Source organism: Eumetopias jubatus, unplaced genomic scaffold (genome assembly GCF_037043125.1).
Source record: "Eumetopias jubatus isolate StellerSeaLion01/CBP00866 unplaced genomic scaffold, mEumJub1_p1.0 scaffold_7, whole genome shotgun sequence".
Classification (NCBI taxonomy): Eukaryota; Metazoa; Chordata; class Mammalia; order Carnivora; family Otariidae; genus Eumetopias; species Eumetopias jubatus.
This window is the reverse complement of record NW_028274813.1, coordinates 84249081-84274385: the sequence shown is the minus strand read 5'-3', so window position 1 is coordinate 84274385 and position 25305 is coordinate 84249081. Positions and strand designations below refer to the sequence as shown.

At 37.2% G+C, this 25305-nt stretch overlaps 1 protein-coding gene across 4 annotated transcripts in view; it reads left to right on the top strand.

The window, feature by feature from the left end:
- Nucleotides 1-25305, top strand: part of TMEM87A (transmembrane protein 87A) — a 42282-nt gene that overhangs the window by 12658 nt on the left and 4319 nt on the right. Inside the window, exons 7-18 of one of the 4 annotated variants that reach the window (XM_088024738.1) lie at nt 5369-5486; nt 8354-8415; nt 9236-9419; nt 10451-10550; nt 13229-13322; nt 15203-15275; nt 17027-17131; nt 18095-18153; nt 18926-19029; nt 23009-23082; nt 23498-23559; nt 24817-24872. In XM_088024738.1, the coding sequence (XP_087880864.1) occupies nt 5369-5486; nt 8354-8415; nt 9236-9419; nt 10451-10550; nt 13229-13322; nt 15203-15275; nt 17027-17131; nt 18095-18153; nt 18926-19029; nt 23009-23082; nt 23498-23559; nt 24817-24872 (1091 nt within the window). Of the gene's footprint in view, nt 1-5368; nt 5487-8353; nt 8416-9235; nt 9420-10450; nt 10551-13228; nt 13323-14506; nt 14583-15202; nt 15276-17026; nt 17132-18094; nt 18154-18925; nt 19030-23008; nt 23083-23497; nt 23560-24816; nt 24873-25305 lie in introns of all 4 variants that reach the window. The other 3 variants (XM_088024739.1, XM_088024737.1, XM_088024740.1) reach the window with 3 other exon arrangements.

The following is a 25305-nucleotide window of genomic DNA, read 5'->3' as shown; positions in this document are numbered from 1 at the left end:
GCCCCAGGCAACCACTATTCTGTCTATGAATTTGCCTGTTCTATTCATTTTTATATAAATCTAATCATGCAGTTTGTGGTCTTGTGTCTGGCTTCTTTCACAATTTAAAACTGTCTTAACTTTCACTTCCTTCTTGTGCAGAACCTTAAGATCAGTCAGAGGTGAGTGATTAGGGCCTTCTCAGGCCTCTCTTAGGTATATGTGTATAGCCCCATATATATGTGCACAAATCTGCATGTACTTGTAGCCTTGTAGATTTTCAGGAATATTTTGGAGCTTTTCAAAGCCCCTATGGTCATCTCATTTCCAGTTTTTCCTTTTAAGTTTTTAGTCAGCCTTTTGATAGCCCAGCCTACTAACATCAGCTGAGGGGACAGTTGTGATCTATCACAGTTGCTGCTGAGTGCCTTTGACAGGGTCCTGAGTATAGGATCCTTTCCACTGAATGAGGCTGGATTAGGTCATATAAAAGATAAGACCTGGGAAAGGAGCTTTTCAGCACCTGCCAGACAGTTTTAGGGTATCTCCAAACTTGTTCTGTCTTTTTTCCGGTGCCTGCCAAACTGCTGTTTTTCACAGCCATTAGAGTTGTGAGAACTTTGGTTTTAAGGTGCTTGGAAGAGGGAGATGGGATTAGGATGAACAAAAACACCACAGGCTTGCTTTTCTTAATGAGACCCAACTGTTTTTCTTAAGGAAACACATTTAGGGTTGGCGCAAGTCTTTAGCTAATTTCTGGACTTGCAGAAATGTTGATTTAGATAATTTTTGCCCATGTTCTTGTTGCTTTTAGGGATGAGTGTATTTTCAGAGGTCTTCATTCTGCCATTCTGGAAGTATCCCCACTTTCCCTGCCCTGATTTACAGTTTATAGAATTTTAACCTAAAGATGAGTTTGGCACTGCAGAACTCACTAAATTTTTTTTTTTAAACAATGTTGGTTTTTTTCTTATTGCTAATCTGTTCAAAAATTTAGAAAACATACATAAATGCAAAGAAGAAAATAATTATCTGTAATACTACCACACACCGATAGAGTTTAAATATATTTACTTTATAGTCTTTTGTCTCTGAGCATGCTTATATTTATTTAATAATGGGAATCCTACAATATATATTATGTTGTAACTTTTTTTTTAGCTTGGCAGTGTAACATGGACATCCTTCCAGTTTAGTAAATATCGTTATGACATCATAATTTAAGTCACTGCAGAGTATTTTGTATGAATACATTGCAGTTTGTTAGCAAACTATCTGTTGTTAGACATTTATGTTTCATTATTTTGCAATTTTAAAGAGCACTTCAGTGATTAATTTTGAAGATTAAAAAAATTTTTATATTCTGGTTTCAAAAGACTTCATGTTGGCAAACATGTTGCTTGTATAACGTAAAAGTAAAAATCCCTTGTAATTTTATTTTGTAGCAGTTCAGTGTGATTACACAGAACACATGCATATTGACCAAAGTGAGATCATATTATATATACTGCTATATAATTTTTTGTTTTCACTTAATAGATTGGTACATTGAGTGCTATTTTACTTTTTTCATGGTTGCATACTATTTCATTTTACGATGTATATTGTTTTGTTTCCAAATTTTCACTATTATAGCTAAGGTCCCATTCATAATGTGTAGCTGTATCTTTGTGCACTTTTTTTTTTTTTTAAGTAGGCTTCACACTGGGGCTTGAACTCAGGACCCTGAGATCAAGACCTAAGTTGAGATCAAGAGTTGAACATGCTTAACTGACTGAGCCACCCAGGCACCCCGTGCACTTTTATAATATTTTCTTAGCCTTAATTCCTAGAGGTGGAATTGCTAGGTCCAGGTGTATGCACAATTTATAAGTTTTTTTTATATTTTGTCAGTGTGCTCTAGAGAAAAATTATAGCAATTTATTGTCCTAAGAAAATTGGATTGAGTTTCCCTCTTTGCTCACAAACAGTGGCTATTATAATTTAAAACAGGTTTTATGCAGTTTGTCAGGTTAAATTGTTGTAAATTGTATTTTTAAAAAATTATTGTTGAGGCCAAACATTTATTTTGTGTATAGCATACTTTTATTTTTTTTAAAGATTTTGTATTTATTTTTAAATAATCTCGACACCCAACAATGGGCTCAAACTCACAACCCCAAGATCAAGAGTCACATGCTCCCCGACTGAGTCAGCCAGGCTCCCCCTGTGCATAGCATACTTTTAAATTCTACTCAAGGCTTGAGCCCTGTTCCTAGGGATTAAAGCTGGCCGAAAGATGACCCTGTTGAATATCACAAGTAATATTTAATGATATTTAGTCAGATTATAATAAAAAGTCAGAGATTTATCTGTCCTTTGATCATTCTTCCTGAAAATTGGGCCCGAGAGAATACTTTAATAATCCTTTATTTATTCATTCATTCATTCATTTATTTATTTATTTAAAAAGATCTTATTTATTGGAGATTGAGCACAAGCAGGGGGAGAGGAAGAAGCAGGTTCAGGGAGACCGACATGGGGCTTGATCCCAGCAGGCTGGGATCATGGCCTGAGCTGAAGGCAGATGCTTAACCAACTAAGCCCCCCAGGCGGCCCTGATAATCCTATTTAAAGGGTAATCACAAGTTCAGCACTACCCCCTTTTATTAAAGCTCTCAGAAAACATGTTTTTCAGACAAAGGGGCCTTTCTCTGTCCTTTTTTTCCTAAGAAGATGTAATGTCTTTATTAATTCAGTTTTATGGTTTGATTTAAGCAGTAATGTGATATATTTACCACTGTAATGTTTTTTAAATTAGTATATTTTCTTTTTTAGAGCAGCTTTATATTCATAACAAAATAGAGCAAAAGGCAGGGTTTCCACATAACTCCTCCACAAACGCACTCAGAGTCCCCCACCATCATGGTCTTGCACCAGCCAGTGTGGCACATTTGTTACAATTGATGAATCAGCACTGACACATTGTTATCAACCAAAGTCCATAGTTAACATTAGTGTTAGTTCCTTTTGTTGTATAGTATTTGGTTTTTAATAAAATGTAAAATGACAGATAAACACCATTATGAGAATAGTTTCATTGCCCTAAAAATCCTCAGTGCTCCCTCCACCTAGTCATCTCTCCCTTCAAGCCCCTGGCATTGATTTTTTTCTTTAAAGATTTATTTATTTGAGAGAGTGGGTTGGGGGGGGGGGACAGAGAAAGGGTGAGAATCTCAAGCTCACTTCCCGCTGAGTGTGGAGCCCCACATGGGGCTCAATCTCATGACCCTGAGATCATGACCTGAGCTGAAATCAAGAGTCAGATGCTTAACTGACTGAGTCACCCAGGTGCCCCTGATTGTTTTTTGTTGTTGTTGTTGTTGTTTTCTTTTACTGTCTACATAGTTTTGCATTTTCCAGGATGTCTTATAGTTGGAATTATGTGATATATAGCCTTTTCAGACTGGCTTCTTTCACTTAGTATTTTGAGTTTAAGGTTTCTCCATGCGTTCTCATGGCTTGATAATTCATTTCTTTTTAGTGCTAAATAATATTCCACTACTTGAATGTACCACAGTTTATTTTATCCATTCACGTCTTAAAGGACAATTATGAAGGAGCCAATAATAGTACCTATCATATGTGGTTGTTGTGAGAATTAAGGACTATAGTAAATGTTAAACCTCTGGCAAGAGTGCCTGGCATATCTTTTAAGATTTTTAATTGGTATTATGTTCTCAGTATTCTGAACTAGACTTGTTAAAGCTTGGTTACCAAGACAAAACTTGGCATATCGTTATTTTTACAGGCTCAAAATATGTATATCCCAGAGTTAGATGGAAACTTTGTCAGATGCTGGAATATGAGAATTAATGAGTCCCTTTTGAAATTTGTAAGAGGTAGTTTTAAGGTGTATAAAATTAGTACCAGAGCAGCTTATTACGCCAAATTAAATTTTATTGGTTAATGCACATGTAAGTTCAGGAAAGGTTCAGTTAATTATGGGTGAAGGACATGATGTACCTATAACTTTAAAGCTTTAACTTTTTCTCATAAATTGCTCCTTAATTTTGTCGGAAAGGGGCCTTTAGGCAGAGATAAATCAATATGTGATTCAGCATGGAATTTATGTTCTTAAGTTACTAAGATAACCTAGTAAATGTATTATAGCTGTAGAATCATTAAATCTACTTTGACACTTTGGATTTGTATCGTGGAATATAATTTTTGAACTCTTGTTTTGGCCTTTCTTGGGTTATAGGATAATTTGAACATTTGAGAAAACCTGTGGCTCCACAGGAAAACACATAAATATGTAAAATCTGTTATCCATGTTGAGGGGTTTTATAGATCAATGAAGCTTACCCAGAGGTGTCTGGGTAAAAGTTTCTTTTAATTTTAAGACCAGAAGGTAATAAATTGTAAGTCTAAGTAGCAATACCTTTTTTCACACAAGGAAGAGGCCAATAATTTTCTGTGTTTATCTCCTTAATCTGTGTTTTAGTCTTGTGGTTGTGGGAAGGTCCATAGTCCATCTAACAAGTATGGCAACAAATCTTTTGAAGGCTTTTTGCTTGGGCTATGTATAAACTGACTGGCCTTGGAACGGATTCTTCCCAAGTGACTAGTTTTGTAAACATGGAGGCTGTTCCCTCCACTTCCTTTACTATGAGGGACAGTAATTCCATGTAGACTAGCCATGATTAAATTTTTTTCTTTAAGATTTTTTATTTATTTTTGGCAGAGAGAGTGTACAAGCAGGGGAAGCAGCAGGCAGAGGGAGAGGGAGAAGCAGGCTCCCTGCTTAGCAGGGAGCTCGGCAGGGAGCCCGATGTGGGACCCTGGGATCATGACCTGAGCCAAAGGCAGACGCTTAACCATCTGAGCCACCCAGGTGCCCCAATGATTAAATTTTTGATAAAAATGTGAGTCCTTTTCAGTAGAAATTCTGGTAGTCTTAAGAATGACGTTGAACAAAGGGAATTAAATTCAGGAGTTAGTGTTTATAATATAATTCACTGTCAACATCATGGGTGTTTTTGTTTTGAGGTGATTTAAATCTGCTTACTTTATCTGTGTAAAATATAACCAAGTATCCTAGCATGGCTTAATGAAATAGATTCAATTTAGTAATTTTTAGCTGAGGTTTTCCTTGTAAAAAAAATATGTTTATACATGATTTTTGTGCATAACAAGATATAAAATGTCCTGTCCTTCAGTAATTTATAGTCTAACATACTTTATTGTATGCACTGTAGGCCTGTTTGTTTTGTTGTGCCTACTCTTTTAATGAATGAAAGTGAAGAACTCAGCTGTGTTTCTGGGCACATTCTAGAAGACAATTTTCATATTAACATGTGCTCTTAGTTCTTAAGACTTGTAGATTGATGTCTTTTTTTTTCTCCAGGCAATGCATGATCCACTGAAAACTTGGCAAGATGCACCATACATTTTTATTGTACATATTGGCATTTCCTCCTCAAAGGAATCCTCAAAAGAAAATTCACTTAGTAATCTTTTTACCAGTAAGTACATTTTGTTCCTTTTTACCATTCATCTTATCCAGTTGTGTCATGCATGATGGGTAGTGTAAAATTGCTTTAATGGAGGGAATAATTAAGAATGTTTGTTGTGAGGGTGCCTGGGTAGCTCAGTCCTTTAAGGGCCCTGGGATCGAGCACCCTGTCGGGCTCCTTGCTCGGCAGGGAGCCTGCTTCTCCCTCTGCCTGCTGCTCCCCCTGCTATTTTTATCCCAGTGAACCAACTTTTGTTAGTTTTCCCAACTGTATCTTTCTTTTCTATTTCATTATTTCTTTTGTTTGACTTAATTAAAAAAATATTTTTTATACATTGTTGCATTGAGTGCTTTTAATTCCCAATCCAGAAATGGGTTTTATGCTTTATAGTTCTATGGGATATAGCAGTTCTAGGTAAACCAGCGGGTGGCCCTGCACAGTTGCCGGACCCAAGATGTATGTGTATCCTGTATTTCTAGGCCCATAGCTTTCTAAAGAGTAATAGTCTAACGCAGTAGTTGCCAACATTTACTTTCAACCTTCTTTCTTTGAAAAGGATGGAAAAGAAGCCCTGTTCCATTCCACCTTAGCCTCTTCATGCATCAAATCTGGCTCTGCTCCTCCTTTTCCTTAGAATCCTGCTAGTTTTGGTGATCCCATAGGAAATGCACTCCCAACTGCCATAGCTTGCTTTTCAGGCCCAGAGTCAAACATGACCATAGCTTCAGCCTCTTACACTGTTCTGAGTTTTTGTTCAGTTTTGATATTTGGAGATGTTTATCTTGTTTTTGAGCTTATGCCCTTATTTTGTTTTGTTTTATCCATCTGTTGTTTGGAGCTAAGAAGAAGGTACTTTATTTTTATTTGTTTTTTTAAAAAATTTTATTTGAGAGAGAGCAAGCACGAGAGAGAAAGCAGGAGTTGGGGGGGTGGAGGGGAGAGGCAGAAGCAGACTCCCCACTGAGCAGGGAGCCCGTTGCAGGACTCGATCCCAGGATCCAGGGATCATAACCTGAGCCAAAGGCAGACGCTTAACCGACTGAGCCACCCAGGTGCCCCAAGAAGAAGGTACTTTAAAGCATGGACTTAACTATGCCATGTGAAATTCCCAGAATTCTCTGGAACAGTTTTATCGTCTTTTTTGCCTTCATTAAGTCCTTGATGTCTCCCCATTGCCTGTAAAATGTCCACCTTGTACAGCAAGGCTTATAAAACTCTGCAGCTTGTCCCAGTTTACCTTTTGCTATTGGGTGCGGTCTCAGACTACATGTTCTTTAAATATATATCATGCATTTTCACACTTGTCTTTGTTCATGTTATTTCTCCTGCCCAGATGGCTTTTTACTTTGTTCTGGGAAATACACACTCATCCTTCTAGGTCTGGCTCAGAGGGGTAGTTCTCTGTCTTGCTTTCCTACTTTCTCTCCCTTCTAGCGGCTAATCCACTAGATGGTGGAAGACAGCTTCATCTTTTTATCTCCTCTGTTTTCTGTAGTGTGTGTCACATAGTAAGTGCTTAGTAAATGTATTTTATATTTTAACATAGAGCTAGGGTTATCCAAATTTTCTTAAAGAGCCCGATAATAAATGTCTCTAATACAGCTACCCAACTCTGCCATTTTTGTGTGAATGCAACCATAGATAATATGTAAGTGAATGGATGTGGCTGTTTACCAATGAAACTTTATTTATAAAAAGTAGGTGACCAAATTTGCCCATGTGCTGTATTTTGCTCACGCCTGACGTAGAGTAAGCAAAGGATATATAAATATTCACTAATTATTTGATTTGCTGTTTTATTAAATTAAGAAGGTATAGGTTTAGTAACCAGTGTGCTTAAAGTTTTTATGATTGCTATTATGGGGTGCTCCTTTTGTTCATATGAATGTTGGACCTGGTTTACTTTTTTTTTGTTGGCTTACTTTTAATAATGGCATGTCTTTTTTGCTTGGTAAAAACTAGGAAATTTTTGTAGAATAGGCAATTGTTAGTCTGTCTTCACAGACTAACACTTCTCACATAAGTATCAAATCAGACCTAAAATAGCTTTATCAATTACCAATTTTAAAAGTCATAGTTTTGCTTCAGTAAGGCAAATCTATCTTTTAGATTCTTGTTATTAAATACTTTATAAAAATAAACCACTTTGTTATTAAGTATTTTCTGAAAATGAGGGGTGCCTGGGTGGCTGGCTCAGATGGTTAAGCGTCTGCCTTCGGCTCAGGTTATGATCCAAGGGTCCTGGGATCTAACCCCAACCCCACGTCGGGCTCCCTGCTCAGTGGGGAGCCTGCTTCTCCCTCTCCCACTCCTCCTGCTTGTGCTCTCTCTCTCTCTGTCAAATAAATAAAAATCTTAAAGTATTTTCTGAAAATGATACATTAATGAAGCAAAGTCACATTAAATTGAAGTAGGTAAAAAAAGTAGTAAACAGGAAAATATAGGTAAGGATAGTTAGAAGACAAGAGGACAGCAGAATGAAGGACTGTAATCCTTTATTTTTCAAAGCACATTAATGATGTGTTGTAAGAAAAAGTTTATACGAAATGTGTTTGGAATTTAGAGGAGCTGGGCTGTGGTTCCAGTTGGGGTTTGTGGAGGAAATACCTTCAATCTAGTCTTTACAGGATGTGTGTCTGGGAACTGGGGGCTTTTCCACTGCTGGGAGCAGAGGCCTGTGCAGGACACAGCATGAACCATGAGAACACCTCAGGAATTTCAGAGTGCTCTATAAATGTATTAATCACCAGAATTGAAATGGTTAAAAGTAAATAACCCGATGGACTTTTCATTAATTTCATCAGACAAATTTTATGCAATGTTTTTGTTTAATTTCTGCATCCTTTACATTAATTCTGAGGACTGTGTTTTGGCAGTGACTGTTGAAGTGAAGGGTCCCTATGAATACCTCACGCTTGAAGAATATCCCTTGATGATTGTAAGTGAACTTATATTCTTAACATTACATGAGTTTAGCTTGAAAGATTGTCCATGTTTTATGGCAATATTCTTCTTTAAAGAATTGTTCCTGAACAGTTCAGAAACACTGCTTTGTAGTTTTGTACTTCTTTCTAAAATATGACCTTGAGAGTGTCAGTGAATCACTCTGTGCCTCATCTGTAGAATGAAGAGGTTGATGACTTGAGGAATTTCAGAATTGGAAAGTACCTCAAAGATAATTTCAGATCACACATTCTTTCTAGAATCTAGAGTGGGGCACTTCTTACCGCCCTGTAGATCACATTTAAAGTAACTAAATGATGACACTTAGGTCGTGTGTATGTCAGTGTCCGTGGGAATAGTCTTACTCTGTTTTCAGATTTCCTTTGTTCATTTCTCTTCTTTTGACTTTGATAGTTTTCCCACACTGCGTTTCATTGCCTTCAGATGTATCCTAACCCTGCCATATCTTTCTTTCCTCTTTAGTGTTCTCTTCATTTATGTAATGAAAAGGCACTTTTAATGCAGAAGAACGGTTACTTTTAATGATAGGTCCTTAGGTAGTTTCTCTCTGTGCAAGAGGAGATAATTTTTTTGTGGTAGTATTGAACTTCAAAGAAATAAAATAATTATTCTTAAAGTAGGAGGTAAAATGTTATTAAGGTAAATTATTATTAAGGTAAATAAATTAAGGTAAATTTTCTTCTTAAACTATATATATATATATATATATATATATAGTTTAAGACTACGTATTAATTCTAAATTGGCTCTTGACCCTAATTCTCCTTTTTATTTCTTACCCATTTGGATGACAGTTTTTCATGGTGATGTGTATTGTATATGTCCTGTTTGGTGTTCTGTGGCTGGCGTGGTCTGCCTGCTATTGGAGAGATCTCCTAAGAATTCAGTTTTGGATTGGTGCTGTCATCTTCCTGGGAATGCTTGAGAAAGCTGTCTTCTATGCAGAATTTCAGAACATCCGATACAAAGGAGAATCAGGTATGTAACCAAAAAAATGTTTACCCGTCTGTGAACGATTGGCAGGTAAGACGTGAGTTTTCCTCGGGTCAACAGTCATTATTAAGTGGATTTAACTTTTCAGTTACTTAATTATTATTAAGTAATAATAACCTAAACATAATCACTATGATTGTAACTTTTGTTTTTAATCTCATAACTTAACGGGTTCAGTGATTTAAGAGTGATTGTACTGAAATACATACACACAAGTTATAACAGTAGTGGCCATATTGGGTAAGATTATCACCATCATTGAATCTCAATTGCCATTGATTTTTAAGGCACCATTATTATATTATACATCTAAGGAGGGAAATAAATACTACCAACTTAATAGTAAGATGCCATTGGTGATAAGACCTACTTTGATTTCAGATAAAATATGAGGGAGAAGTGCCTCTAAGAATTGCTAAAATATAGTAATACCAAGAAAATAGGAGGGTGCTTATGGTTCACTAAAGTAAACAGGTAATGACAGAAATTATTTTGTACTGAAGTTTTTTGTGATTAGCTTTGGCACTCTCTCATCAGACCATTTAATTATTAATGATTATTGTTGTAAGATTACTAATTAGAGCTTTCCCTATCTTTGAAAAGGCTTGAAAATAGTAGATGTGAGAATAATTTGAAAACTGCATGTGTTTGTGTTTCGTGCTTTTCAGTGTATGTATATTTTTTCAATGTGTATTCCCCAGTTTTTAAAAATGGGGGAAAAGTTCTGTAGGTGTTATAAACTGTCCATGTAGGTGAGGTATTCTGTTGAGGTTTTAGTGAAGCAGGGTTGGGAGGGAAGGTGATTTGAGTGCACCCAGATTGCTCTTCACATGAGCAAGGTAAGTGAAATCAGCTTGTGTACTTACAAGAATTGCAGGAGAGGTATTTTTCTTTGAACAGGACTAATTCCAATGGTTATTCTGAAGAGCATTAGTTATCTAGATCCACATTCTGGTTCTGGAGTCAAGCCTTTTCCCAAACCTAGATTATAGCACTCTTTATCTCTTCTTTCTCAGTCCAAGGTGCCCTGATCCTTGCAGAGCTGCTTTCAGCAGTTAAACGCTCACTGGCTCGAACCCTGGTCATCATAGTCAGCCTGGGATATGGCATAGTTAAGTAAGTATTAACTTTTTATATGGAGAGGACATATTAAAACACTGATTAAATTGAAACAGTATTGCAGGATCCCATTGTAATTCTGAAAGAATTGGTATAAGAAATAATTCTGCAGTAAGACAGGTATCGAAAATTTTGTAGATTTGCAAAAGCTAGAAAATGTGTTTTATTTCACTTCTGAGAACTCGAGCATTTGCAGCAAAGTCTGCAATGTAGTGAATGACATTAAAACATCAAACTTGTAGAGTGAACTTAGTTACTTTTAGTCTTCCCAAATGTTTTTGAAATCACATTTTTTATGAGAGTGTTACTCTGAAAAAAGTCTGAAAATTGTTATTCAAAAAATATTATCGAGTGCCTTCTACATACTAGACGTTCTAGGCGCTGGGTATACAGCAAGTAAACAAAAGACTTGGAGTTTACATTTGTGGAGGGAGGGGACAAAGATACAAGTAAGTAAATATCTAATATGTCAGTGATAAGTGCTATGGAGCAGATAAAGCAGAGGAAGGGTGTAGAAAGTGCTAGGCAAGAAGTGAAGCTTGCAGTTATAAATAGGGTGGCCAAGGAAGTCTTCACTAAGTGACATTTAAGCAGAGATCTCAAGGTGGTGCGGGAACTATATGTTTACCTAGAGGAAGAGATGCTAAGATGTGGTTAGACTCTGTATATATTTTGAAGGTAGAGTCAATGGGATTTTCTGGTGGATCAGCTGTGTGATGTGAACGAGAAGAGGAATCAAGGATGATGCTGACTGTTTTGGTCTGACCAATGAAAGGATGGAATTTATATATATATATGTTAAAGATTTTATTTATTTGACAGAGAGAGACACAGCGATAGAGGGAACACAAGGGGGGAGTGGGAGAGGGAGAAGCAGGCTTCCCGCTGAGCAGGGAGCCCGATGCGGGGCTCGATCCCAGGACCCTGGGATCATGACCTGAGCCGAAGGCAGACGCTTAACGACTGAGCCACCCAGGCGCCCCGAAAGGATGGAATTTATGAGTTCAGGAGCATCTTAGGTGGAATAAGTTTGGAGTAGAGGCAAGATTAGGAGTTCAGTTAGATAACCAAATGGGGCAGTAAAGGGAAGAGTGTAGGATAGAGATATGAATTTGGGAGTCATCAGAATATAGCTGTTTACTTAAAGCCATTAGAGTGGGATGCAATCACTGAGGAAGTAAATGTATATAGACAAGAGGTCAAAGGGCAAGAGGTCCTTGAACATTTTCAGTTATTTAGAATTCAATGAGATGAAATAGAATTAGAGGAATTTGAGAAGGACCATTGTGGTGAGAGGTAAACCCGAAGACTTTCACGGAGGGAGTGATTGTGTCAAGAGGGTTAAATGATGACTATTGGGTTGAACTACATGGAAGATATAAGTGACCTTAATAAGATGGTGTTGATGAAGTGCTAGGATAAAAGCTTGACTCGAGTGATTTCAAGAAAGACTAGAAGTGGAGGAATTGAAACTAGCCAGGTATAGACAATTATTTCAAGGAGTCTTTAAGTGGTATTAAAGAAATGGGTTTTAATTTTTTAAATTTATTCATTTAAAGGAGTTTTGTTTTCAGTGGGATTAGGGGGATGGGGTGGGTTTCATTTTTTAAATTATTTAATTCGTTTAACAAATATTTGAATGCCTCCTATATGCCAGGGCGTGGCCTAGATTTCTAAGGTAACCAGTGGGGAGAAAAATCCTTGCCCATATGGAGCTTTACTAGCATATGACAAAAAATACAAGAACAAATACTACTTAGATGTAAGTACACATGATTTATGGCAGTGCATCTCAGACTTACAGTGCACTAATGAATCACCTGGAGATCTTGTTAAAATGCAGGTTCTGATTGAATGGCATTTTGAATGTTAAGAATTCAAGACTTTTTCTTCTTCAAGCAGAAGCTGCTTGAAGACTTCATATTTTGTTGGATTCTGAGCTTAAAAATGTACAGTTTATCTAATGAGTTGCAATAGGGTATTTGGTTATATTGTTAAAACTTTTAGATTTGATAATAGTATTGTGGTTATGTTTTTAAAAAGTCCTTATTGGTTAAAAACACATGCTGAAATATATACAAATAAAAGATATACTATCTAGGATTTGCTTGAAGATAATATGGGAGGATAGGAAGTGGATGGGGTTTGCATGGGGCACAGTTGGCTATTATTGGAACTGGATGATGGGTATAGAGGGGTTCATTATACCATTGAATGTTTCAGAATTCTCTATTAAAGAGTTTTTTGTTTGTTTTTAGATTTTTTATTCATTCATTTGACAGAGAGAGAGAGAGACACAGCGAGAGAGGGAACACAAGCAGGGGGAGTGGGAGAGGGAGAAGCAGGCTTCCCACTGAGCAGGGAGCCCGATGCGGGGCTCGATCCCAGGACCTCGGGATCACGACCTGAGCCAAAGGCAGACGCCCAATGACTGAGCCACCCAGGCGCCCCCCCCTTTTTTTTAAATACCGTAACCAGGGACCAGATGTAAAGTTCTAGTATTAGCTTGGTTTCAGACCATATGTTCTTCTGAGTTTGTTTTCCTCATGTGGATCAAGTATGTCTGACTTATCTCTGTTAAGTTGTTGGCCTGTATTTTAATTAACATGAGTTGCTATTACTTATTTTGGAGTTTGTGGCATTGGTACTCAACTCTTTCTTTGCTTCCTGTTTAGGCCTCGCCTTGGAGTCACTCTTCACAAAGTTGTGGTAGCAGGAGCCCTCTATCTTTTGTTCTCTGGCATGGAAGGGGTCCTCAGAGTTACTGGGGTCAGTACTACTCAATCTAAGTGTTGTATATGGTCAGTTCAGATACATTGTTTTTGTCTTGAGAGGGTGAATTGGAAATGTCTGTGGGCTTCTTTACTCTTTCTTCTAAATCACCTTTAACTCTGATTTTCAAAATGTATATATAATTCAAATTTTCTCTTTAATCTATTAGAACTTTGTAAGTTTAATGTGTGACCAGGAATGAATGCTTTCCCACCTGTCCCCAAATTGCTACTTACTCATTTCCTTCTCCCAGAAAGTGGGCTCTCATTCTTGTATTAAGTGGCAAAGATTGTAATCTTGCTCAATACTACTTTTTTTAAGACTTACTTGTTTATTTGAGAGAGAGTGCATGCGTGCACACTTTTGGGGGGGGCAGACGGAGAGGGAGAGAGAATCCCATGCAGACTCAATGCTGAGCTTGGAGCCTGATATGGGGCTCCATCTCACAACCCTGAGATTGGGACCTGAGCCAAAACCAAGTGTCAGATGCTCAACCGACTGCACCACCCAGGCGCCCTCTATTTTTTGTTTTAAAGTGATAGTGCTGGGACACCTGGGTGGCTCAGTTGGTTAAGCAACTGCCTTCGGCTCAGGTCATGATCCTGGAGTCCCAGGATCGAGTCCCACATCGGGCTCCCTGCTTAGCAGGGAGTCTGCTTCTCCCTCTGCCCCTCCCCCCCCTCATGGGCGCGCTCTCTCTCTCTCTCATTCTCTCTCTCAAATAAATAAATAAATAATCTTTAAAAAAATTTTTTTTTAAGTGATAGTGCTCTTTGCTTAACCAGCACTTGGGTTTCAAAGGGTTTTCTAAAATGCAGCGAATTGTTTCACATCATTCTTGAGAATTATAAAATCATGCCCTTTGTCAGGGAGGGAAACCAAAGCACTAAATAAAAATGATAAAGAAATTTATCTTAAAGCTGGATTAATGTGAAGAACTGGTCATTCCAGTAGTTATTTATTTAAAAATCACTCTCAGCAATCACCCATTAGATTCAAGGTGGTAAATGCTGTAAACTTGACTTACTGAGCTCAATAACTTTTGTAATAAATTGCCCCTTAAATAAAACATTTTATGGATACATATTTGTTTTTCAGATCACACTGTCCTCTATGTAATTTCCTTCAACTTTTAGCAACTTTAACCCTCTGTCAATTTCGTTTTCTTTCTGCTGCTGTAGTATTTTTCTTATCCCTTGGCTCTGTTAGTAAACCTGGCCCTCTCAGCAATTGATGCCTGTATTATTTTATGGATATCCTTTCAATAATGCCCTGGTGTTTGGAGGGGTAATCAGGGTTATATAAATAGCACCTTATATATATAAACTCGTGAAACAAGCAGCATAGTTTTTGGGACAGATATTTGCCTTACATTTTATTTTGGGGTGTGCTTTTATTTGTAGAATTATATTGTATTACAATTCTGGAAATTAAAATTGTGTATTAATGCTGCAGGACTTTGAAATATGAGAAGGGTTTTTTTAGACTTATAGCCAAAATCACAGTGATGGGAGATGATAGGATGGGATGGGGGCTTGTAACACCACGACTTTTCAGTGTGGTCACTTCTTAACATGGACGACCTTACTTATCATGCTAGGAGCTCTGTGGTGGTTGCCTTGTATTAGTTAGCAGCATGTTTTCTTATATTGAGATTGTGATCAGTAGTTTGTATGAAATGCTTATAGCTGTGTATTCTATGTGATTGATTGTCAGAAGGGAAGAATGATGTAGGTACAAAGTATTATTCCTTATTTTCTTTCAGTTGGAATGCAGAATCATTCTAGATGATTATGTAAATGCAGAGTCATTTGCTGGTTTCTTCTCTGTGCTCTCTAGACAGCTCTTTTTCACCACCTCTTTTTCTTTGTCTGCAGGCCCAGACTGATCTTGCTTCCTTGGCCTTTATCCCCTTGGCTTTCCTAGACACTGCCCTGTGCTGGTGGATATCCTTCTCATTGGCTTGTTTGATGGCGGTCCGTTTTCTCCTTGGAGTTGGGTTTCCATTGATCTTTCTGCAAATGGTTTTTGCCAGTTTTGTTGATTACTCCTTACTTTGGGGAATAGGGTATTTTCAGTCTAACAACCTGGGGGCTCAGGTAAGCAGTTATTTTGTTTTTAATTTAAAAAATTTCATCAAGAGTTGGTGACTGCAGACTGAGAACAAGATAAAAGCTTTTGGCCTTTGTTTAAATGAGCATTTCACTTCGATTTTGGATTTATTTGTGTACCTCACTTAGTGGTAGAATCACTGGCTGCTGTGGTCCTACTGTTTCTTTCAGCTTTGGCAGTTCTTAAATGCTTTGAAAATTATGTAAATATTTTGATTCTTAAAATATGGTTTCAGGAACTATACTGTATGAGGTTGTTTGACTTTCTTATAATTCTAAGTAGATTTAGCAGATTTTAACCCTTACAGGATAAGTGTTTTATACCCTCATTCAAAAGCTGACTTGGAATTATTTGAAGACTTAACTCTTTGAAAATCTTATTTCATTTACAGGAAAAGTCAACCAGCAGATAACAAACAAGTTTCTATTTGAATAATCTTTTCTTCCTGCTTTTCAAGAGTAAACATTTGTTTATTAGGGACTTGGCCTGTTGGATGAAGGATTCAGGTTTTTGGACTTTTATCTTTTGGGGATTTTTAAAAATCTTTTTTGGTTTTTGTGTTATTTGGTCCTATGTACAATTGTGCAGTATTATTGTCCTGATGAACTGTGACTATTATAAAAGGCTGAGTGTAAATAAAATTGTAATTTTGTGAATTTAAGGGGATTTTCATGTATCAAAAATGTTTGAAATTGAAATGTCCTCTGTCCAAATGGCCAAAGCTTTTCTAGGTCTCTATTTTTGTGAATCTCTACTGTGCATATTGAGAGGAGTAGGGAGAGAGACTGGACCATACAAGAAGATGACCCAATAATTAGGTAGCAGTGAGGGCTCTGTTAAAGGGAATGAGTGAGCTCCAGCTCACTTGCTTTCATATCTGTCCCTCCTTCTGAAAGTTGAACCTAAGAGCAGATAATTGCCTATAGTAGTCATTAGTTCTCCCCTATCTTTGTGCAGCAGCTTATACTTGAGATAATGACTTGAAAGTAGAGAGTTGTTGCTTTTAGAGCCTGACTGCCTGGGATTCTTAGGCAGTTGTAATTGTCTGGTCCTTTTAATTCAGGATAGCTCAGTGATGGCAGGTTCCTCCTTAGCATGGCACAAAGGGACTGAGTGTAGAACTTTGGGAGGTTGTAGGCATGAATGTAAGACTCTAGACTGGATTAGCTAGGACAGTGAGAACAGAGCCACTGCCTTACAAGAAGAAAGGAGATGATGCTAACTCCTGTTGTTTTGCCTCTTACTCATTTTTATTTCATTTTCTTCCATTTGCTTCTTTTTCTTTGTTTCTCTAGAAAGTTTCCTATCTTTATTTCTCCTTTATATTTTTCCTCTCTTCTTTTTTCTTGTCTTTTGCATTCTCATTTTATCCTGGTTCTGTCTTCTCTTTAAGTGTCATTGAAAATGAAGACTTTCTTACTAATCATGGTGGGCCTGGAGTGTTTGTAAAGTTGAGAGTGAGAGCTGTAAGGCCTGGTGTCCATGGCTCTGTCAGTATGACCCCAGATCCTTAAAGAAATGTGTAAGGATTAATTTACTAGCTTACTGTTTTTTCTGAATGTTGATTTCCTTGACCTGCAAACACATATTTATTAGCTTGACTCAAACAATGAAGCTGTTAAAACTTCGGAGGAACATTGTAAAACTCTCTTTGTACCGACATTTTACCAACACGCTTATCTTGGCAGTGGCAGGTAAGTCGGGGACTTTCTTCCTGCTGTTTAAAATGCATTTCCTTTAGAACAAAGATTCTTAACATGAGAGGCCAGAGATGGGCTTTCTAAAATTATATAGAAAGTTTTGTGTATTTCACTTAGGGAAGGGGTCTTTCACTTTTGTCAAATTCTCAAAGGGGTCTTTGGTTCAAAAAAGTGTGACAACCGCTTATTTTAATAGCTGACAATTACATATAATTTTAACTCTTGGTATATCCCTTTCCTATCTCCATTCTTTTTCTGAGACTTTTTTTTTTTGAGGCAAGTTAGCATTAGTGTCATATAGCATTTAGATTTCTTTTAGAAGACATTAATATTTGCTTATTTGGTTTTATTGAAATAAATACAGAATTTTATATAGATTTTAGATCAGTGTATGTTGCAATTGTATTGCCTTTACATAATGTCATTAAACATGCATAACATATATGTTATGCATATACATTAGGATAGACTATAGCCCACATAGGCTAATTTCCCTGCCTTTTGGCTTGTGTACCAGGATTAGGGAGGTCTAGCCTATGTTTGGGACCAATAATTCTGTTTGTCTTACAGTCATTTTATCAACCTTTTTTTCCATCTGACCAGGCAAAGAAAAATTAATGTTATACTAAAGATGAAGAAAGGGAAAACAATCATATTATTGATAATGCTGGAAAAAGCCATGTTTCTAATACCTTCTTTTCCACTTCTGAGGGTTGCTAAAGTAGCCAGATGATAAATAAAACTATTCTTTAAGTACAGAAAGGGTTGGCAAGAGTACGCATTGTGCGCCTTGCTTATAGCTGTTAAGTAAATTTGTGTTGAATAAACGTGTTAAGTGAGAGAGAATGATTGTGATATATTGGGAGTTAGGGATGTGTGGGATTCCACTTGATGAGAATCAGATAATGTAATTGGACTAACATTCATACTCTGACCAGGTTTTTCATTTCTTGTTAGCATCTATTGTGTTTATCATCTGGACAACCATGAAGTTCAGGATAGTGACTTGTCAGTCGGTGAGTTATAAGCACATGCATTTATGAATAGTGTACTGTTTTATACATACACAGTGATAATGACAGTGGTAAGGTTCACACCTTTTAAGAAATTAGGGCTAGCTCTCCACTGTGAGGGTTAGAAGTGCTTTCGTCCTCTGAAGTATTCTCTATTATCACAGAGCTTGGTATGGTAGGTTTGTTTTGTGGGCTTTTTGGCAGACAGTGGGAGAGAAAGGACTGACTATATATCCCAGTATTGGGGAGAACATTATAAAGGATATCACGGTTTTTCATAACCCAGTCTTGCCTTAACTAAAAGTTATTAACAAGAAATCCAGAGTCCTAAATGTTAAGTATGTATGAACAATGCTAATCTGAGCAGAAGCCATGTACTTAAGATAGGAGCACAGAGACTGCCAGGTAGCATTTCTTTGGAAGCTAGAGCTAAGCTATTAAAAATAAAAAAAAATGGAAACTATAAAAAGTAACAACATGTTACTTTCTCTTACCTTGTATAAAAATTCTTCTCTAAAGATTCTCAGAGCTATAATGAAGTATTAATGAAGTGCTCCATTCAGTTGTGCTTTTTCTTTAGCAACAATAAACACTACCAGGGAAGAAACAGTGTTCATTTATTTTTTATTCCTAGCACTTAGCACAGTGCCTAGCACATAGGAGGCTCCTAGTAAATGTAAGTTGAAGGAATAAATAATTGATTCTTGTTCTATGCCAAGGGCTTTGTGAAGAGTTAAGATTATGTATAAAAATGTACTTCTCCCCCTTTTGGTAGGATTGGCGGGAGCTTTGGGTAGATGACGCCATCTGGCGGTTGCTGTTCTCCATGATCCTCTTCGTCATCATGGTTCTCTGGCGACCATCTGCAAACAACCAGAGGTTCTTGGACACTTCTTATTTGTATTGCTAACCATTGAATGGCCATATCATCTGTTAGGGATGATTGAATGGGTGACAGTGTCATGGCTGTGTCATACAGTGTAAAGAATGTTCACTGGGTCTGGAATCCAGTGAATGGGTTCCTGTCCAGCTCTCCTATTTGCATTGTGAGTTTTGTCATGGTGCCTCTTTTCACTAGCCTGAGCCTTAGTTTCCTCTTCATATAATGAGAGGGAATTGAACCACCTGATATGAGGTATTTTTAAGTTCTGACATCTGATAATATGTATGTATATCAATAAAGAAGGGAAGTAGTTAGATAGTGATACTTGTAATGAGAGTCTCACCTGTCCAGTGTCAGGAAGGAAAGAACAATTTTTATAGCCAGTAGCCCAGCTCACTTCATAACAATAGGGTAAAACGAAAACTTATGTGACAGACTTTAGAATTAAAAATTTATACGTGAATTTGCTTTGTTCAGCTATTGGCAAATCTCAGTTATTTAGGAATTGGCTGTCTTTCTTCTGTGAATATCCATGTCTTTGGCACGCCCTCCCCTTTGTGTTTAGACAGTTAATAGCTTATATTACTCAACTGTATTACCAAGGAGGAAAAGGATGAGGCAGCATAACTGAACAGCTAATTTTATAATCAGACATACCAATAAAAGACTTAGAAAATAAGTGATATCTTTTTATCCCATGAAAATAGCCTTTTTATTATACATTTAATGTTTGTGTTCTTTAAAAAAAAAAGCTAAAAAAAAATAGAGTAGGCTTGGGACTGTTGGGGTGAAGGGTATGCGCATTCGTAATTTTTAAAGTATTAAAGTCAGATTGCATTAAAAAAAAACCTGAAACAAATTGCATATGTACTAATGGTTGTACGAGAGGAGTTCTCTCCTCTTCCCTCCTATATCCCCATTTTTTTTTTAAGATTTTATTTATTTATTTGAGAGAGAGAATGAGAGATAGCACAAGAGGGAAGAGGGTCAGAGGGAGAAGCAGACTCCCTGCTGAGCAGGGAGCCCGATGTGGGACTCGATCCCGGGTCTCCAGGATCATGACCTGAGCCGAAGGCAGTCGCTTAACCAGCTGAGCCACCCAGGCGCCTGTATATCCCCATTATTTAATTTTTGCACATCTGGTAGAGGAGATAGTCACTGTTATTTTTAAAATGTTGCATTTAAGGCTGAATTACTTTTTATGGCTTTTATGTGTTTACTGGTCATTTAGTTCTCCTGTCAGTCGGTTTTTTATATCTGAATTTTTTTATCAGCTTATTGATCATTTTTGTATTGATTTGTAGGAATTCCTTACATATTTTAGATTCCAGTATTTTGTTCTGAGCATTCCAGGTATTTTCTTCTAGTTGTTGATTATCTTTGGACATTTTAATGGTGTTTTTGGTCATAGAAAAACTTGAAAGTATGGAGTCAAATTTGTTGTTTCTTTTCCTTTTTTTTTTTTTGGTTTTGTTTTTCCCTTCATGTATGTGTATTTTGTGTCTGTTTAAGAAACTTTTCCCTGATTTGAGGTGAAGTCTAAAGTTATTCTATAATTTTTTCAAAATTTCACAGTTGAACTTTTATTCATCAAGAATTGTTTGACTGTGGGTTCTCTGTTTTTCTTCTATCCTTCTGATCCTGCATCAGTAGTATGCTTATCTTAGTTTCCTGTTAAGTCTTCGTATGTGCCCTCCCCCGTTAATCTTCTTTTTAAAAAAAATATCCATGTTATTGGGTCTTTGCTCTTTAATGAAATGTTTAGCTTGTTTGTTTAATTCTAGGAAAACCTTTATTGGGTTTTGATTGGAATTAATAGGTTAAGTAGGGAAATTATACATATTTTTTCCATCCTTGAATATGGTATTGCTCTCCCAATTTTAGTCCTGTGCTTTAGTTATGTTTTATAACTTTTATTGATTTAAAAAATGTTATGGCTCTTATGAATGTACCCCCCCTTTTTTTAAAAGATTTTATTTATTTGTCAGTGAGAGAGAGCACAAAGCAGGGAGAGCAGCAGGCAGAGGAAGAAGCAGGCTCCCCTCTGAGCAAGGAGCCAGATGAGGGACTCGATCCCAGGACCCTGGGATCATTGACCTGAGCTGAAGGCAGATGCTTAACCAATTGAGCAACCCAGGCGTCCCTGGATGCACCCTTTTAAAATAATACATGTAGCTTTGGCAAAAATGTAGGAATGCTATTGGGTTTTTTTTTTGTTTTTATTTTAAGTAGGTTCCATGCCTGATGTGGGACTTGAACTCATGACCCTGAGATCAAGAGTCACATGCTCTATGGACTGAGCCAGCCAGGAGCCTTTGAATGCTATTGATTTTTATATATTTATCATACCCATCAACCCTCTTACACTGTCTTCTTAGTTCTTTTTTTTAAGATTTTATTTATTTGTCAGAGAGAGAAAGAGAGAGTGAGCAAGAGAGTGCAACGATAAGCAGGGGGAGCAGCAGGCAGAGGGAGAAGCAGGTTTCCTGCTGAGCAAGGAGTCTGATGCGGGACTCGATCCCAGGACCCTGGGATCATGACCCCAGCTGAAGGTAGACGCCCAACTGATGAGCCACCCAGGCGTCTCTGTCTTCTTCTGATAATTTCTTGGTTTTCCAAGTAGATTGATTGTTAGCAAAAGTAGTAACAATGTTATTCCTTCTTTTCCAAATAATACTGCTGCCTCATTGCTGTTTCTTCTGTTGGCTAGGCCCTCCTGTATAATATTGAATTGAGGCATTGAGAGTGGGCCTCCTCATCTTATTCTGACTTTAAAATAAGTGCTTCTCAGGTATCAATAACTTTGGCATCTACTGTTAATTTTTGCTAGTCATTCTTTAATAGGTTATGGGTGTGTTCCCTGTTATTCCTAGCTTTTTTTTTTTTTTTTAAGATTTTATTTGAGAGAAAGAGTACAAGCAGGGGAGGGGCAGAGGGAGAAGCAGGCTCCCCACTGAACAAGGAGCCTGATGCGGGGCTCGATCCCAGGATCCTGGGATCATGACCTGAGCCAAAGGCAGATGCTTAACCAACTGAGGCACCCAGGCGTCTCTATTCCTAGCTTTTAAAGAGTTTTGTTTTGTTTTTTTAATTCATGAAAGGGAGGTTTAAAAACCAGGTAGAAGAAGATAATAGGCAACAGTAAGTACAGAGTGAGTTCAAAGCTAAAGCTTTCTAAGAATTATCTATGTGGGGGTGCCTGGGTGGCTCATTCGGTTGACTGTCCCGACTCTTGGTTTTGGCTTAGGTTGTGATCTCAGGGTCGTGGGATTAGCCCCACGTATGGGCTCCATGCTCAGTGGGGAGTCTGCTTGAAAGATTCTCTCCCTCTGCCCCTCCCCCTGCTTTCTTTCTCTCTCTCAAATAAATAAAAATTTAAAAAAATAAGTAAATTACCTGTCTGGCAGCTGAATCTCTTCAAAGTTGTAAAGGAGAGGTATTTTAAGATGAGGCCTTCATCTTCTTAGCTCCCCACTTGGAAACAGATTTTTAAATTACCTGGTACATACAAGGTCAGGACTTCTGTCTCTTAACTACGAATTCAAAGTCTGAGATTTTAAATTACGTATTTACTTCCCTCTGTGTGATTTTATATGCTTATAAATGTTTACTATGTGTGAGGTATTCTAAACATTTTTTGAAATGATTTGTTTACTTTTTTCAAAACACCTCTGTGAGTAGTGTTTCATTATCCCCATTTTCAGATGAGAAAACTGAGGCACGAGAGTAAGTACCTTGTCTCAAGTCATAAGTAGTACGCGGCTGAGCCTGCACTCGTCAGTGTGACGCTGTCCTGCTTCTCTTGCTCGTTTAGGCAATCAAGAGCTTTCTGAAGGGGAGGAATTATTTTGCTTTCACTGAAATAATTTTATGAATGACTCATTGCAGTTTCAGTAGTAAGGCCTGTAAAATCTAGTTAGTGGAGCATGTTTTGTAGTTTTCTAAGTTCTTTCCTTCTGTTCTTTGTTCGGTCAGGTTTGCCTTTTCACCGTTGTCTGAGGAAGAGGAAGAGGATGAACAAAAAGAACCTATGCTAAAAGAAAGCTTTGGTAGTGATAAAATTTTATTTGTGCTTTAAATATTATTTTCTGTGTTTTAGAAATAGAGTAGAGCAAGTATAACGGTTTGTGAGTATCCAAATCAGGATACTGGGATATAGTTTATTATTTTACAGTCGTTTTACAGTTGTGTCTCAGTTTAGTCTGTGGTGTATTAGGGGACAGCAAATATAAAGGTATAAATTTTCAGGTGAAGCTGTGGTAACTTCAGTAAGTAATTGCACATTAAATGTCCAGTTTGCTTACCATAGGAGCTGAAAATCTGGCTTTGAACTTCCTAGCATAAAGATGGAGAAACATTGTTACATAATTCAGTTTCAGTAAACTTAAAGTTCTGAATTCATGTTTGAAATCATTGCTGGTCTATTAATATACTTAACCCATCTACTTTGTTTTCCCTTTACAGAAGGAATGAAAATGAGAAGTACTAAACAAGAACCAAATGGAAATAGTAAAGTAAACAAAGCGGTAAGTAATTATGTACAGGCCTTAATGATTTTTTAAATCTGTGCTCTAAGCTTGCTTTATAAAAAGACCTTTTGATATATATTACATTTACATTTTTAAAAACAGCAAGTGATTCTAAGACCTAGTAATCTTTAACTAGATGGTTTGCTACTGTGTCCTGAAAAGGTACCAGACTAGTCTGATGGTTCTTTTTTTTTTTTAAGATTTTATTTATTTGTCAGAGAGCACAAGCAGGGGGAGCAGCAGGCAGAGGTAGAAGCAGGCTCCCTGCTGAGCAAGGAGCCCGATGTGGGACTCGATCCCAGGACCCTGGGATCATGACCTGAGCCAAAGGCAGACGCTTCTCTGACTGAGCCACCCAGGCAGGCATCCTTAGTGTGATGGTTCTATTTAATTGTTTTCATTAGTGCAAGTTCTAGCCCTTTTAATAACCTAAGGTGTTTTTTGTAGTAAAGATCAAGATTTTTTTTTTTTTGAAGATTTTATTTATTTATTTGACAGAGAAAGACCCAGTGAGAGAGGGAACACAGGCAGGGGTAGTAGGAGAGGGAGAAGCAGGCTTCCCGCAGAGCAGGGAGCCCTATGCAGGACTTGATCCCAGGACCCTGGAATCATGACCTGAGCCAAAGGCAGACGCTTAACGACTGACCACCCAGGCACCCCCAAGATTTTTTTTTTCATTCAGCAGTTTTTTGTTTTGTTTTGTTTTAAAAACATTACATGCAGTCTACATTAAGGGCTTTAGAATTAAACTCACTTTTAAGGAGTAAAAGTTATATGAGGCAAATTCTTATGTATTAGACCATTGAGAAGAAAGCATTTAAAGATATCATTTTAGGGGCACCTGGGTGGCTCAGATGGTTAAGCGTCTGACTTCAGCTCAGGTCATGATCCCAGGGTCCTGGGATCGAGCCCTGCACGGGGCTCCCTGCTCAGCGGGGGGCCTGCTTCTCCCCTTCCCTCTGCTTCTCCCTCTGCTCATATTCTCTCTCTCTCTCTGTATCTCTGTGTCTCGAATGAATAAAAAAAAACTTAATAAAAATAAATAAAGATCATTTTATATTTCACTGACATAGTTTTTTAACATATTGGATTATATAGTTTTTAAAATTATTAGCAGTCCCATTTGTTGTGTGAATAGACTCCTTCAGAATGCCCAAAAGATTAAATTTAAAAATTTTGAGACCTCTGTATATCCTCACTTGACATGTATTATTTGGGGCATTTTAGTAACAACTGGTATTTGTACGTTCCCAGCAGGAAGATGATTTGAAGTGGGTAGAAGAGAATGTTCCTTCTTCTGTGACAGATGTGTAAGTTTTTGAATCATTACTATGAGAATCCTATTTCAGTTAGTCTTGCTATTATTATTTTAAGTGAATGAGCTGAAGAACATGCTAATGAGAATGCTTATAGATTAAATTATTTAAAGAATATTAAAAATGTTAAAAAGATGTTAAATAAAAGTTACAAATGATATACAGTCAAAAGTAATCAGGATTGTTTAGATGACATTTCTGCTTAGAAAGATTTAGCTGTACATTTTCCCAAAATCATTGGGAGAATTCTTTGGAATTTTTTAGTTCCTTCCCATGACTGTATTTTTAATTAAACATTGGCCCTGTCACAATGCAGAACATGTTTGTTTTCTATACAATTCCAATAATCTTCTGTTTTTGTATATGCTTTTATTCCCCTGAAATGGCCATTAGTAAGATGCAGATCCTAGATAATTATAAAAAAGGC